The sequence below is a fragment of the Falco naumanni genome, chromosome 11 (genome assembly GCF_017639655.2).
Source record: "Falco naumanni isolate bFalNau1 chromosome 11, bFalNau1.pat, whole genome shotgun sequence".
Lineage (NCBI taxonomy): Eukaryota > Metazoa > Chordata > Aves > Falconiformes > Falconidae > Falco > Falco naumanni.
In genome coordinates, this window is record NC_054064.1 from 35395552 (window position 1) to 35411305 (window position 15754).

The window sequence follows — 15754 nt, forward strand, 5'->3', positions numbered from 1 at the left end:
TAAAATTCTTGGATAAAATAATTAGACAAATTAGACAAACTGCATTATTGGATTCCCTGGCTTTCCTCTGCACAGTTCCTGGGCTCTAGACACTGTTTCAGTCCTGGTGTCTCTCCAAAAATAAGAGTTGATGGTTTGGAGAGGCTGCTATCTAGCTCAACTGCCCTAGGAGAAAGTGCAGCAGGCCCAAGCTACCTGAAAACATTTAATTTGCAATTATCTAGAAAGCTTGCTTTTGTTGACCTTGGTACTAACTGTACTGGTGACTTGTTCATAGATTTCTCTCTATGTTTGATTGGGGTTTTTTGTGGTCAAAGCTGATACAAGTGAAGATCCAGTTTGGCCTTCTGGTATTCACTGGCTGTAGTTTTGATCTGAGTAACAGATCAGCACTAGCCTTACTTTTGATTAGATTCATTCATAAATGTACAGAATGCTGTTTTCTTTACCCTTGCTGACATTTGCTAATGCTACCTGATTCTGTGAGTTGGTTTTTGGCCAGAAGTCCGCGTTTTTTATATTTGCATTACAATAGCCATAACTACCTTCTGTGTCCCTTCTGCAATTACCTCTGAAGCTGAAGAGTTGCTTAAAGTTTAGGCAAGCTGATCTTACTACACTTTGACCTTTCCTTTACTCTTTCAGTTTTTGTAGGTATAGATAACTGTTACAAATACTTTTCGCTTCTGAAAAAACTGATGATTCTTGTCTCCTCCCCCAGCCTATGAAATGTCACAGCTCAGCTCTGGGTGGGTGGTATGCCTTCTTGAACCCCCAAGTTACCATTTTGCACTACGCCACCCCTTAGGACATGTGAAGTTAGTGATGTTATAAAGATGGGTAGTCAAGTAAACGTACAAGGAATAGTGTCTTCATAAAAGACACTGTTTCCAGAAATATTTCAACACATGTACCTGTGCTTTTGTCCCCCTTTTCCTTGTCTCTTTTAAAAATTACACTGCATTTAAAATCATTACTGATTCAAAAGTCACAGTAGTCTCTGACAGATAAACCTGTTTCTATCCTTCACTCAGAATGACTGCTGGTTTATGAAGTATATATTATTAAAGAAGAAGTTGCAAGCCTTCTGCTTTTTGTACAAACCCACGTGTAACCCACTGTAATGATCATCCCTGTTCTCTGCTGTCCTAGCGACATGAATGCCAAGGCAGGAATTCACAGAAGGGCACCGCTCTGACCGCCCCGTGCAGGGCCAGTGACCAGCTGCCCGGAGCCCTGCCGACCCTGGCCCAGGCTTCACGTTGTTCCATACTGCCGATTTCACCCGTGGCTGTTATCATTACAGTAACTTATGTTTAAGCTCCAAATATCCAGCTACTCCATATGTAGTCCCTAGACGACTACTTGGGAAAAAGGTGTGCACCTGCAGCAGAAAAAAATTTGCAAGTTCAAAAACTTAACTTCTGCCAACTTAATTCAATGTATTACTGTTGTTGCTTGTTAACTTTTAACTCCTGCTCATTCTACAATTAAAAATTAAGCTACTACACTTGTCATACAGGTCACTAACAGCATGATAACCAAGCTTTTTCAAAAAAAAATAAACAATTTATTAGTTTAAATGTAGAGCAGAAAAAAAACCCCTGGTTTAGTTCATTTTTGAAAATCCAGTTTAGTTACGTGTGGATGAGCCTCCAGAATGGTGACATCTAGGGACAGAGAAAGATAGTACAAGATTAATAACAAGAAAGACAAACTGCTTCTAAGTTGTTAGTCAATGGATTTACATTGAAGTATATGTTTGCACATTTTAATGCTCCTATATTTCCTTTTAAAACAGAATGAATAGTTACTGAAAACACACCACTCTGTTAGCACTCTCTCTCACACGTGTTCTTGGATGGAACCTAAGAGAACAAGATACTGTAGAGGGTCTCTGCTGTGACAGTGGGTACTTCTAACTGGCTTTAACACACAGGAATGGAATGCAATTCTAACATCAGTTTTAGAGAATGACCTTCTGTTGTCTTATACAGCTACCCTGGTTTCAAGCGGAATAGTTTTCCTTCAAGTTACAAGAGGGTGCCTTTTCACTCGTAGGTAAGGTTGTCACTGATGTTCAGCCCGTTGAGAAATGCCGAGTCCAGAACATGTTCTGAGCAAGGTGACATTCACGCAGCTTCTCTGTTCCTGGAGGTTTAAAAAAAAAAAAAAAAAAAAAAAAAAAAAGGAATACTGTGGGTACTAACTGTGTGCTTTCATCAACAACTTAACTTTGAAAAACAGGTATGTTTGGGATTATGTCACTTAGAAGAATATTATCTCAAACTCTAGAGGTCTACATTTTTTACAAGACCACCACTAAAATTATTTACAGTTTTTTTCCAATAAGTCTGGTAGTAATGACTGCAATACAAGTCTGTGACGATAGCTATTTTCCTCTCCCGTGGGGAAAAGGATTACTGTAGACTGATATGCTGTATAAAGTGAAGTTAAAGACTTACTGAGTCATAGTTTTTCCATATATGCTAAAACAACTCCCTGTCAAATGTTTTCTGCATTGTTTTAAAGAAATTACGCATCAAGAGTAGTCTCCAAGAGAAAAATAAATCTTGATTCTTATCTGCATTCATCCTCTATCCTGGCATCCATCATTATCCCCAGCTGGCTCATTATCATCACTTACACTTTCTCATTCTCTTTAAGGATGATGGTTTTATATTCCACACTTGATCTTGACTTAGGCAGACTTAAACCTTCTAGAATCAAATGGCTTTAAATCTGATCTTCTATGAAATGGATGCCAGGGAAGAAAAAGAACAAAACTAAGAACCTGTTAGCAGAGGAGCTTTTAAAATGTGCAAAATCTTTCTGGGCTACACCAAACTTACTTGTTACAACTGCATCCTCTCCCGTGGCACTCTCTCCTTCATTTTCCCCTTCTCCACCAATCCTTGAGAGGAGCCTAGTTCGCTCATGCTGCTTAAGGGCCCTGTTGCAAAACCACAAAAGGCCAAGATAACAGACAGTATTCACAACTCACAACAAAGGCAGTGGCTCTCTTTCTGCACTCAGGTGTAGACCCTCAGGGCTTATTTCTTTGTTCTAAGCTGCTGCAATAATGGCCATACGGTTTCTAAGCATTTTACAAATGTGTGGCTCTGTGTGTAAGGACACCAGCCAGAAATGCAATACATGCCCTTCTCCAGAGATGCATCACGGAGATCACTTAAAACTGCTTGGGAGCCAGCCCAGCCATACAGCTTCTGTGGAGTAGTAAGGGTGGTTTCAAGTGTAAACTTGCCCTAGAACCAAAATTTTGTTCTTCATCTACTGGATTTGAGGGATAAATTGTCTGGCAGTCACATTTTTTTCCTAGTAATTTAAGTCTGTGCAGTGTACTCTGTATTTTCCAAATATACTCCCCTGAGATGAAAAATACGACTGATTTTAGAATCAGTGCTGACTCCCAGCCTACTGACTTGCTGTCACCAAATGAGGTAACACAACATAACTCTTCTGAGGTCTAACATCTTCTCACCAGGCTGCTGGTGCAATACGATACCTTCATGCAGGCTATTGATCACTCCCTTCTTGTTAAAAACTGGGTAAATCAATTTGATGGGGACACCCACAGTCAGTCTATTAATATTAAAGGTACTTCCAGCATGAAAGAATTACAGCTTCTTCCAGGAGCAGGATCAGGGCCAGGGGAAAAAAATAATCTCTAAGCTATGTCTGGCACTACAACAGACTAGTCTTAAATCAGGTCACCTGGGCTCTGTCAGTAAGTATTCTGGACTACCATTTTGAAAGGCAGAGCAAGAAGTGAAAAATCAAATCTATATAAAGAGACTTTTGAGAGTAGGTTTTGACAAAGTGGCTCAAAACAGAACAAAACCAATAAGGAAACAATACTACTTCCACAAGAAAAAAGAGCCCAAAAAGATAATAATAAAAAAATCACACAATCTAATCTAAACACTGAGCTATAAAGATGCACCTTTTCCTGATCCTGTTCAGTTTTCTCTCTCATTTTATATTAATGGAAATGTGCAAAAGGTTTTGGTGACTTCTGTGTGTGTGAAAAAGCAACGTGTGGGAACATGCTTTTAAAGCATCCAATAGAACAAGGACAGATTTCACCTCTTTGTGTCATGCTGCTGGCTCCAGCACAGCTACGCTCCCATCATAATTGCTTTTATGCAGGAGCAATTATTCATGCAAATATTAAGATGACAAAAAGCCATCCAACATATCATCATTATAAGAGGGTATTTACACCTTCAGAATGGACTGTACCAGGATGAGCTGGCAAACAGGTATTGATCAGGGTAAAATCTATCAAGAAAAAAAAACAGGGTGTAGCTCAGACCAGTTTAGGCAAATGCTTTAAAACCACCATAATTTATAAATATATATGTGTGCGTATGTGTGTATGCACGTGTGTGCGCTTTTCTCTCTTCATCTGGTTTGTGCTTTAAAATGTACTTACTTCATATAGCTGTGAAGCCCTTAAGTTAAAAAAGGAATAATGAAGTAAGAATTTACTCTTTTGGTTGAAACAGTTAAAAACACAATGTAAGATAAGTGAGCTTTACAGTATTTAATCATGGCCAGGATTAGCAGCACAGGTGGAGTAGCCAAAGTCAAATGTTTGACTCTCCATCTGCCATTCGCCTCCCTGCCCATCTTTTCTTTTCTACTCCTGCTAATTTGGTTTTTTCCCCACACAAGTAAGGATACAGCAAACCAACAGCAGTCCTGGGAAAAGACCTCGTAACTGCCCTGCTGCCTGCAGACTGCACATCCCTCTCTCTACACCGCTCCCCCCCACCCCCGGGGACTTCTTCCCCACCCCTCTTGTAAAAAGCTTTTCCCTGTTGGGCACACACATGACTATGTATCAGCTCTCTTTCAGACACTGCTGTCCTGTGGTTGGTCGGTTTGTGTGTGTGTGTGGTTTTTTGTAAGGCCCTCCGACATCTCAACAGGAACCAATTCCACCCCCCCATCCCCCGAATGATAACTTCTATCAGCTGCCATCGCAAACTGCACCAATGTATTTCCCAAGTTGACCTCGTGGGAGAAAGCTGTCTCCTGCTCCAAACCGCCTACAAACAAAGTTTATCACCAAAATATGGGAAACCTAGAGCAAATAACAGTACACCAGTATATAAAAAAGTTACACACTTCCTTATGTTAAAATTAAGCCATTGCATTTGAAAGTCAGCTAATCCATTTAAAAAAAAAAAGACAACAACCCAAAACCAAAACCACACAAGGAAACATTTTGATTTTTTTTTTAGTGTGAGTTAGCAGGTCATCCAAGAAAGCTAACTGTAAAACTATCATTTAAATAGGATGTAAACTGTAGTTTGCTGAATTCAGGAACAACTAACAGACACCCTTTTTACTATTTCCAGAAATAATCAGCAGAAATACTGGCATTTCTAAAACATGTATACAGGCACTTACCCAAAATACGAATTTAAGACAAAAAATATGTGCATATGCATGTTACACATAGTTAAATTCATAGAAATATTACCTTTTAATATGCATTTTGATCTTCAGTGTCTGCAGAAATTTGTGCAGGTGTCTTGGTAGCGGACTGAAACACCAAGACATACTCCACAGGGTATGTTCAAACCTGCAGCTACAGTTCTCTTGTCATGACATCAGTTCAGAAAGAGCTGCCACCACTGGACACCAAGAGCCACTAATATTAAGCTCACAAAGATAACATTGACTTTTCTAAGCTGTGGTGGCCCAGAGCCAATACAGCTGAGTATTATATTACGATGTGTTGAACTGTTTTGGACCATTCTTAGTGTCCTCACGAAATAACCCGGCTGTGAGCTTAATCATACCAATATGATAACGCTATTCAAGTATTTAGTTTTCCTGTAAGAAACTGGAACTGCATAAACTAAAAAAAAATTAAAACAAAAACAAACCACAGGAACAACGCCCACCCCCCTTTGACATTATCATTTGGAGCAAATTAAGCACGCAACCTTCTCCTGAGACAACTATGATTCTTTCCCAAACTTGGGCTCCTTCAGACTCCAAAATTAAAATAGATCACCCATAGAGCCCAGCCAAACCAACATGCTGAAATGAGAACCAGGGACTTGATGAAATGAAAGTTGATTCAAGACAGGAAATTGAGTTGGTCAGATGTGTTGAAAATGATGGCAACCAGAAACTACATTATGAAGCTCTGTATGAAGCAATCCCTTCTTTTCCTTCTCCAAGCCACCTGCAGTTGTGTGGATCTGCAAAGTAGCATGCCAGTTCCTAGAAGGAAATGCACCACCAGCAACCTTCATCTGCAAAGGCAAACATCACAGGTGGTACATATCAAACATCAGCCAAGACAAAACCAGAAACATTTTACCCCATGTTTATGACCAGGGTCTGTTTCATTGTAACAGATTGGTTACGTTATCACTTCCTTCTTCAGTGGATATTGCAGCCAGCCCGCACCGCTGCTGAGAGCACCACTGTTCCATCCCAGCGCAACTGCAGCAGGATTACCGCCGAACGTGCCCAAGTGGAAAGGCAGGCAGCCACCTTCCCTGCGCAGGCACCGATGCCCGTGAGGAGAGTTCCCCAAGCAGGGCACAGAAGCTGGTGCTTCCCACAACAAACCCAGCGATTAAAGACGAGCAGCTGTGCTGCATCTGCTCAAGTGATGGCACCGCTCACTGGTGCACACCCCAGGCCTGTAGGGGAGACTTGCAGGGTGCAACGTTCCCCTAGGGTAACTAGAAAGAACAAACCTTGCAAAAGAAGCAGGATCCCTGGAAAAGTCTGGAGATTAGACAGCCAGGACACAAGAGAAAACTCAGCAGCTTTTGAATTCATCTGGATGTGGATTAAAGTTTCTATGGCATGCAGCCAGCAATAGATTTAAATGCAATATGAATGGCAAGAAAACCAAGCGTGATATAAAACATATCGGTCTGCAAACACATTTAAAAGGAGGCAAGAAGACAATTTTGTTAGTAAGCCTGACATTTTCTGAAGGAGGACAATACAACTATTAGCTGCAGTCAGTTCCAACAGACCATGTGTGTTAACAGCAGATACTGATGTAGTTTAAAAAATAACTAATCCAAATTTAATTAAAATAACTACATACATATGAGACACATAGTAAAGGTCCTCTATGCTCCAAAAATCCCCTTACAACTGTGCTTTAACATACACAGTGCTTTACTATTGTTGTTCACTGCCGCGGTCAGAACTGAACTTCACAGTGATGTGTTACAGAACAAAAAGCATGCAGGCTTTGTTTGCCAAATTTGCATCTGATCAAATGCTAAAAGAAAAAGAACAAGAAGGGGTATGCTTTTGTGGAGGTTTACTGTAGAGCAGCAGCATCCCTTAGCTCTTCTGAGCAACTGTTCTCTGCCAGGCTTGTACTTCTGCCTGTGTGGCACGGCCCTGGCAGCCTCACTGCTAAGCTGGGCTCCAGGGATACCGAGGGATACACCGGTAGCCCCCTGGAGAACTTTTACAGTTCACCTTACCCTGTTCAGTTTGTCAAACCGCCCACCTCTAAACCACGCGGGCTGAGCCATTCTGCTCCCCGTGCAGCTCTGCCTTCTCACAAAGTGCCTTTTCCCACCACGCCCCGAGCACAGCGGCCTCGCACCTCTGCTGCGCTGGGCCAGTCCCGCTGCTCACAGCCACGGTGGCACAGCTGGCTGGCCAACACAAACCCACCAGCCCCCCCCCCAGAACCGACGGCATTAAACCTTCTCTAAGAAACGGCATCCTACAGCGTAGGCCTGATATACCGCCCATTTACCCTCAAGCGGTATATGCTGAGCTCTGAATTTAAAGTTTCTGTGTACCCTGTGAGCTTCAGTGCATCAGTTTGCTGTCAGTCACCGAACCCTAACACACAGCCATGCCCTCCCCCTCGAGGCACCGCCAATGCCGCCTCCCGCTGCAGTTGCACTGTTCCGCCTGGCTGGCCACATGTGCCGGCATCGTTAGCGTGTTGTGCTAACTCAGAACTTCATCCCGAGGTTTCATTGCAGCGATTGCTGAATGCCAACAGCACCCTCAGACAAGGCTCCCCACATACGGAACGACTTACAACGGCTGCCTTAGCGGCTAACCGGGAGCCCAAAGCCCCCCTCGCCCTGCCTCCAACCCCCGCCCCGCCGCCGTAACTCGGCCGCAGCTCGGAGAGGCTTTTGCGCTGCTTTTGGCCGCGTTCTGCCCCCGCCTGCCAGAAAAACGCACTTCGGGCAGAGGTGGTGCCCCGTCGGCCTCGCTCGTCTCAAGGGGCCACCGGCCCGCCTGGGGCTGTGGCCTCGCCTCAGCTGCTCCCCGGGGGCCGGGAGCGGGGCAGCGCCGAGAGCGCGGCGCCCCGCTGGCCTCACCCGGAGGGAGGAGGGAACCGCGCCGCGGGGGGGGCTGCGAGCCGGGGGGGGCTGCGAGCCGGGGGGGGCTGCGAGCCGGGGGGCGCTGCGAGCCGGGGGCGCTGCGAGCCGGGGGGATGCGGGGGGGGCTGCGAGCCGGGGGCGCTGCGAGCCGGGGGCGCTGCGAGCCGGGGGGGCTGCGAGCCGGGGGCTGCTCCTACACCACCGCGTGCGGGTCCGCCTGATTCAACAGGCGCCCCGTCTGCTGCAGGAGCCCGGGACAGTTTCCGCCGCCCCCCCGCGTGTGATTATCACCGGGCCCAGAACACTTACACGGACGATGTAACAAGTGACCCTCCGGCCTCCAGACACAGCGAAGGACCCCTCTGGGTAAGGAGCGCCCCGCCCCGCCCCGCGGCTCGTGCCCGCCCCCCCCCCCGGCCCCGCCTGCGCCGCCGCCTCACGCCGGGGCCCCGCCGGGGGCGGGCACAGCCCCAGCCGCGCGCGGACACACGCGCACACAGACACACGCGCTCCGTTTTGTATCTAAATGTTTATTAGAACGATCCCCAAGAGCTGTAAAACATTGGAGTAGCAACAATATTAAACCGTCAGTTATCAAAGATAGGCAGCGCGTTCCCATTTCTGCACAGCAGAAGCATCAGGGTTTAGAGCTCAAACTGTCGTGCTCATGTTAGTTTGGTTTTGGCAAGGTAATAATAAAACTTTAATAATCATATTAATGACACAGTAACTTCCCTTCCATTTCTTGAACCTCAAACAGTCGTCGTCTTTTTTTTTTTTTTTTTTCCTCATGATTTTACAACTCATTATTTGGGACAAAAACATTTGGACGTCTCGTAGCATAGAGTAACAAACAATTCCAGTATTAGTAGCACTAGTGTTACCGAAACATGAAGGAACAGTTATCTAATTTGATTACAGTGCAGTACAAATTACGTATTACCTCAAAAACCACCTGTATCAAAAGTTTAAAAATTTAGAAATTATAAACCACTTCCAGAATAGCAAATTATCAGTCTTGAAATGGAGAATGAACTTTATGCTTATGAACACGCAAGGAGATGCGCTACAGGAACATACTATGTATTTGCTCAGCTTTTGTCCTCCCGTCCGAAGCAGCCGGAGCCTGGCTCTCCCCGCAGTTACGCAGGTACAACACATACTGTCACTGTAACCAAAAGCAGAACAGGCCCTACTCGTAACTCCACTGTACTGTAAATTAAAGCTATTAAAAAAAACCTATGACTGAAGATGGAACAGCCTTGCATTGTTTTTATTTAATTATTTGCAACACCAGCACTGGCACGTGTTCCCCCCAGAACACACAGCCTACTTCCACCATCTGACAACAGCAGCAGTAAAACCACCTGTGCCGCATCATGCAGTCCAAACACATCTCACAGCTTTTCCACAATTCATACTGTACCACTTAATTTGAAATAAAGAGTATTGTTCCTCCTGCCTGGTCTTGTCTGTCCTGTAGTCTACCCGGTGTGAATAAACCTCAAAACATAAGCCGAGAGAAATACTAGCCAGTAAGGCACTTTTGTCAGAAGGGACACAGCTTCCAGGCCGAGCACTTGGTCAAAGGGAGACATTCCATGTCACCGAGAGCAGTCAGTCTATTCTTTGCCATCATTGCTCTGACAACCCATTTGTGGAAGAACACTTACTGACTGCCCCAGAATCAGCTTGACATTGCATCCATCGAAATCTTTCTCTGTTCTACAGCAGAACATGGAACAGTAATCTATTTTGTATTTTCAAATATTGACATTTAAAAGGCTATTCAGCATCCTCCTAACACCCAAGAATCAGCTGCTGAGTAGCACTTGGGAAAAAAAAAACCCTCAGCGTTAAGAAATGATCCCATCTTTCTTGATTGTTTTGTTTCTGGGGTCACTTTTTTCCTTCTTGTTTTTTTGTTTTTTTTTTTTTTTTCTTACAAGATTTGAAAGCTGGACATTAAAACTTTGGTATAAAACATGGAAATGAGAGCCACCCATTAATACATCCTAGGGAGACACAATGAATCCAACCAGCACCAAACCAGACATGCCTGTGTGGATGTGATAGCGGGAGTTTTCTACTGTCTCTCGGTTTCTACATTCCGCTTGTTCATGACCTTCAAGGGAGTTCCTCCTACTCGCGCACAGGGCCTGTCTGCAGAGCCACCCTGCCCTTCCGCAGAGCCCACAGCCAGGCAGGACCGCTGGCCTGCCAAGCCCTTCCTTGGCGCAGGCGGAACGATGGGGTCTGGGGTCCTGCAGCATCACCCCCAGCCGTGCCACCGCCACGGAACCGCCAGCCCTTGCCTGCACCCCGCTCCCACGGCCCCAGAGCAAAGCACAGCCGGCACCACTCGCTGTGGTACAGATGGCCACGTGTGCCCCTCTGAAGGGAAGAGCAGAATTCTGAATTTCAGATTAAATCAAGGAACAAAATAAACATCCAAATCCATACACGCCATTCCCAGGACCTCCTGCGTGGTGTCTGTCTGCAGACTCTGGCCCACAGGATTAGTTAGAAACCATTATAATAAGTTAGTCCTAAAATATTTTAAGTGATTCTTTCCCAAGTAAATACTTGCATTGATTTCTACTTCATTCACTAATAGCAATTTATATTTAAAAAGCCAATTTTAATATTAAATCATTATAATTTATTCAATTTCTTGATTACAAAATCTACATGATATTGCTTTGTATTTTCACAGTTCTCATTAAGAAAATGGCTTTTAAATTTTCTTCTCAGAAATGATGATCACTTACATTCTAAATCATTTCACAAAATAGCGAGTGGAGCAAATTTATACATATATATATTTTTACTTATATAAATAATAATACAATTTAAAACTTTCAATTTTAGAAATTCCTTTAGTAAATGCATAGGTTTGTTACAAAAGTCTTCTAATCAAATAACTGTATACTATTTCTATTATGTTTTATTCCTAGTAAATTCTATGGTTACATTCATATGATAAAAAAAGCACACTGTATTCAGAAATACACTTTTATCAGTTGAGCTCCCAGTAAGACACTCAAGTCCAGTAGAAATATAGATTACTTAATGCAGTTTCTTTAGCTGCAAACTAATCACACAGTAGTAGGAGAAAAAAAAAAAAAAAAAAGCTTTAGCACATGGTAATTCAGACCAGCAGCTTTTAAACCACAGAACGGTGACACAACACATACCCCAAAAACTCATGGACTTAATTCTCAGAAGAGATTAGAATAATGGGGGGTGCGTGTGTCTACATCCAGTGCCACGCATGTTAATGAGAAAGGAATGATGACGATGATGAAAAACATCAGTCAAGTCTGATTTTTTCCAAAGGTAGGTTAGTCAGCCCTTTCTGAAAGTCAAGTTTACTCTGGGGTATCTCACGAGGAGTTGTCAAAAACAGAAGATGCCCATGATCAGTAGTTACATTTGAAACTGCACACCTTTATTTTACCTTGTTTGAGTCCTAAACTGAACCACTCATTTCTGCCTCAGGGAAAGGCGCCCGCTGGCTCTCAGGGAACACGTACAGCTACCCCTGCCACTTGCACCTCGGTTCACCGGATTTCAAGATTGCACCAGGCCCACGACTGCAGATGCACAGATGGTAATTACTTGTGCATCAACATGACCCTGGAGCTGCTGCACCAAGAACGGCTTTTCTGCCTTTGTAGCGGTTACAGTTGTCACAAGCTGGAGCCTAATTTAGAATTTAGCCACTTTGGGATGTGGATCGTCAGGAAATTTTCCCCAGAAGCTTGCATTCAGATTATCTGGAAAAGAATATGCCTTTCTCTTTGTGACACTAATGGACTCCTGGGGCTAAAAAAGTATTTCCAGGTGCTGAACGCCCGTGACAGACCCGGCAGAGGTATGGCACGTGCCACTCCTGGAAAGCCAACAGTAATGGGATACCTTATTCAGTACAGTATTATCCATGAAAACCGGAGGCAGGCCTTGGTAGAGTTGTGTCCTTGGGGACCCATGAGACTAACAAATTACAACCTTTCTGGCTCAGCTCATAGCAGTAACAGACTTGAGAACTACTCCAGTGTAAGATTTTTTCCATGAGCAGAGCTGTTACTGACCTCAGTGGCAGTTCTGCTAACAGGAGGGTCATAAAACTGAACAAAATGTTAATGTGCTTTCTACCAATAGATTTTGTACTAATGACCGGGCAAATCTAATAATCCAAAAGAAAACTAAATCTTTTGGAGCATCTCTCAGTAGCCAAATAGTTCACCCTGCATCATGAGAAGACTGAAGTTCAATGTCTTAATACCTTACTGTGAGAGCCACTGAGAGCCTCGAGACCCACAAGAAGAGCCCACCTGGCCCTCAGCACCGACATGGTCATCACAGTGTCTTGTTAAGAAGCGCTCCCGAGCTAGGCAGAGGCAGTGGAGCTCCTTGTACACATATACGGCCAAGACTTTCTTCCAAGGGAAAAAAAAAAAGACTGCATTTGATTTTCTTTTCAGTGAAGCTCAACTTCCTCGTAACGCAGAACACAATCAGAGACTCGTTAGAGATAGGGGGATATTAACACAAGTGCATCTCTCTCAGACATCAGCTAAAAATGATACATTCACCATCTTGTACCAGATGAAACCTCATTTGTGTGAACCACAAATCAAGTGCAGTGGGACCTTCTCTCAGTTACATTTTAAGCACAACGCACAGAAAACTTCACTTTAGGCAGTACCAGCTATAGTCTTCTCTGACTACCATCTTTGGACCTGCAGGGTACCATCATTTCTTAAAAGATGTAGTTGTGGATGTGATTAAAATATCACTACATTTTTCAGTGTAGGGAATAATTAATGAATGTATAATCACAGTTTAAATAGCTGTGAACCAGCTTGTACAAAAAAATACAATCATAGCACCATATTTACAAATTTAGTACCATCTCCTGGTTAACTAGAGAGTCTTGAACTATCTTTTTATGGCTAATTAGGTTACATGTTAGTGCTTTCAAAAAATTGCCTGAATTTCTTTTACAAATATACACTTATAAAAAGAAACATTATCAAAACTGCTGTCATCTAAGGCAGCAACTTGTGTTACAAAAGTTATTAAAACATTATTATAGACTTAAAAAAGCTTCAAATTTACTTTTTCCTTTTCATAGGCACTCTATAAACTAAAACGTGGCCTTGTCTTCACAGCTGTTAGTTTAAGCATTTAAACTAGTTAACATTATCAATGTTGCTCATTTTTTTAGATATAAGCAAAAGGAAAAAAGAATCACCCATTAATCAGAAGCATAATTTACATTTTTTACTTTTGCCTACTTTGTACACGTTTTAAAAGTGACACTGTTTTGATGTCGAGGCTTAGTTTATGTTATCCCACTGCCTTCTTAGGGCTTAGTTCCTTCTTCCCTAGAATTTGGTGAAGGCTAGCTGACATGAAGTAGGGTTTTGCTGTAGATCCATCATTTCTTTCCAGATCTTCACCTGAATTTACACAGCAAAAGCAGCCAAAAAGCAAACAGCAGTACAACCACACACACACACAGACAGAATTGAAGAAAGGAGAGAGCAAAAGAACAAACATTAAAAAAAAAAATCTCAATCAAGGCAATTTAGCTGTATCAATAAGCTGATGAAGGACAGTACAATTTCTATTTTCTCAAACCAGAAGAGGTTTTACACAAAGCAGACAAACAAACATCTGGCCATTTCTAAATGATAGCACTGTACCCTTTTTATCCTCTAGTTCTTTGGTTTGGCAGTATAGGTGGAACTTTTCAGAAACACTCACACCTCCACTGAAGTCTGGCATTTTGGCTACTTCTTGCTAGAAAATTTGTCCCAAAGAACACTGTGGATTTAAACACTTAAAAACTGGACCCTTTTTTACTGTCAAAGGTAAAGTTCTTTTGAAAACCTGATGCCACAAGCGTGCAATATTCTATATGATCTCTATTGTCTGTTACTGAATGGAAGCATGGGAAGCAAAACAGAATATGAATTTAAAATAACGAGGTAGATGTATTACTTTTTTTTCCTTCAGAAGGTCATGACTAAATCACCTGTCTGGGTTCAGCCCGGTATTTGTGCCATGCAATAGTCACAGACCAGTGAAAAATTTCTCAGTGATGGGCAATCTGGAAGGAGTGTGCAGTGAAGCACAATCATTGCAAACGCAACCCTGCTGAAGCAAAGTGTGGTATCTGCAAGGCCAAAAAGACAGCACGAGTCGTAAGAAATGACCGAAGAGGTCAAAGGAAGCAAACCTTCGTAAATCTCCATGGCAGTATATACCATGTGTCTTTGGAATAAATTGAAAAAAAAAAATCTATTAATTTTTGAGACACCAACAAACTTTCTAAATTTTATTAGTTTGATCACTTTCCATGCAGTGTCTTGACGGTGATCACGTTTCTTTAGAACCAAAGTCCATAACATGAAATAAACAGGACGTAGTTCTCAACTAGACAACAGTTTTCAGTTTTGTGACTGATTTTATTCCTGTAATTCTTTGGGAACCCAGTATTTCCATAATCATGACTAACCTTAGTTCCTGGGGAAGCAGGGTTAGGAAGGTGGGTGTTTAAAGAAAAGAAAGAATTTATGCTATTGTAAAATGAGAATCCGTATTACTGTTTATATCTTGCTTCAGTGATCCACTGTATATATGCTAGAACAAGCCTATGACTATTTCATTATTCCTTTAGTATTACCAAATAATCCATCAATTGCAAGAACAATCACTGCCATGTAAATTCTACTTGAACCTACCAGAATGACTTTTGCTATAGAAAAACTGTATCTTTATTTCTTTAATTTAGTAAAACTAGCAAATGAAATGTATTTCTTAATAAGTACATCCTCTTATAATCATGTCCTAATTTGAGACCAACAGATTTCTTTCGTGATTTTAGTATGCTCTGACAGGACACATTGAACAGCAGTCCCTTTGATGGTGCCCATGACTGCTTGCCATTGGGGGGTCCAAGGGACATACAGCTTTTTAAATGGTGTTTCACACAAATTTGAAGTTAATTCAGCATAATTGTTCAGGGATATTAAGGTGAAAACAAAGGACTACCTATATACCAAAGAGTAACCTTGTTATTAACACAAGGTTTGAGTTAATCATTGCTGTGCAGGGCTCTTTGCAAAGCACCCAGAAGCAAATTCTTAATGAAAGTTAAGGAACATCTGAAAAAAAAAGCCAGATATCCCCATGAGCCACACAGCTACCCTCCATTACTTAATCTAATTAAATCTGAATACTAAAACACTTCTGCATTGAAGAATGTATCAAGGAGCCAGTCTGAAAAGCAGAAGCAGTTCCTTTTTCGCAGTCTGCTAGCATGTCACCAGAATTCTGTAAGGAACGGATAAGATTGTTTTCTACTCTTCTTC

The 15754-nt window shown here is 42.5% G+C and overlaps 1 protein-coding gene and 1 long non-coding RNA gene across 6 annotated transcripts in view; both read right to left on the bottom strand.

The window, feature by feature from the left end:
• Positions 1-1547: 1547 nt before the first annotated feature.
• LOC121095846 lies at positions 1548-8747 on the bottom strand. Of its 4 annotated transcripts, none has more exons than XR_005830225.1 (3): positions 8679-8747; positions 2853-2953; positions 1548-2750 (listed from the first exon to the last, which is right to left on the bottom strand). It is a non-coding gene; the product is annotated as an uncharacterized LOC121095846 (long non-coding RNA). The 4 variants fall into 4 exon arrangements; XR_005830223.1 differs by having other exon boundaries at positions 2853-6296; positions 8679-8743; XR_005830224.1 differs by lacking the exon at positions 8679-8747 and adding an exon at positions 5513-8387.
• A 1517-nt stretch (positions 8748-10264) lies between these two features.
• SLC44A5 (solute carrier family 44 member 5) overlaps positions 10265-15754 on the bottom strand; it is a 94735-nt gene continuing 89245 nt past the window's right edge. Inside the window, exon 22 of one of the 2 annotated variants that reach the window (XM_040610794.1) lies at positions 10265-13837. In XM_040610794.1, the coding sequence (XP_040466728.1) occupies positions 13725-13837 (113 nt within the window). In that variant the 3' untranslated portion in view covers positions 10265-13724. Of the gene's footprint in view, positions 13838-13869; positions 15717-15754 lie in introns of those variants that run through there. The other variant, XM_040610795.1, reaches the window with a different exon arrangement.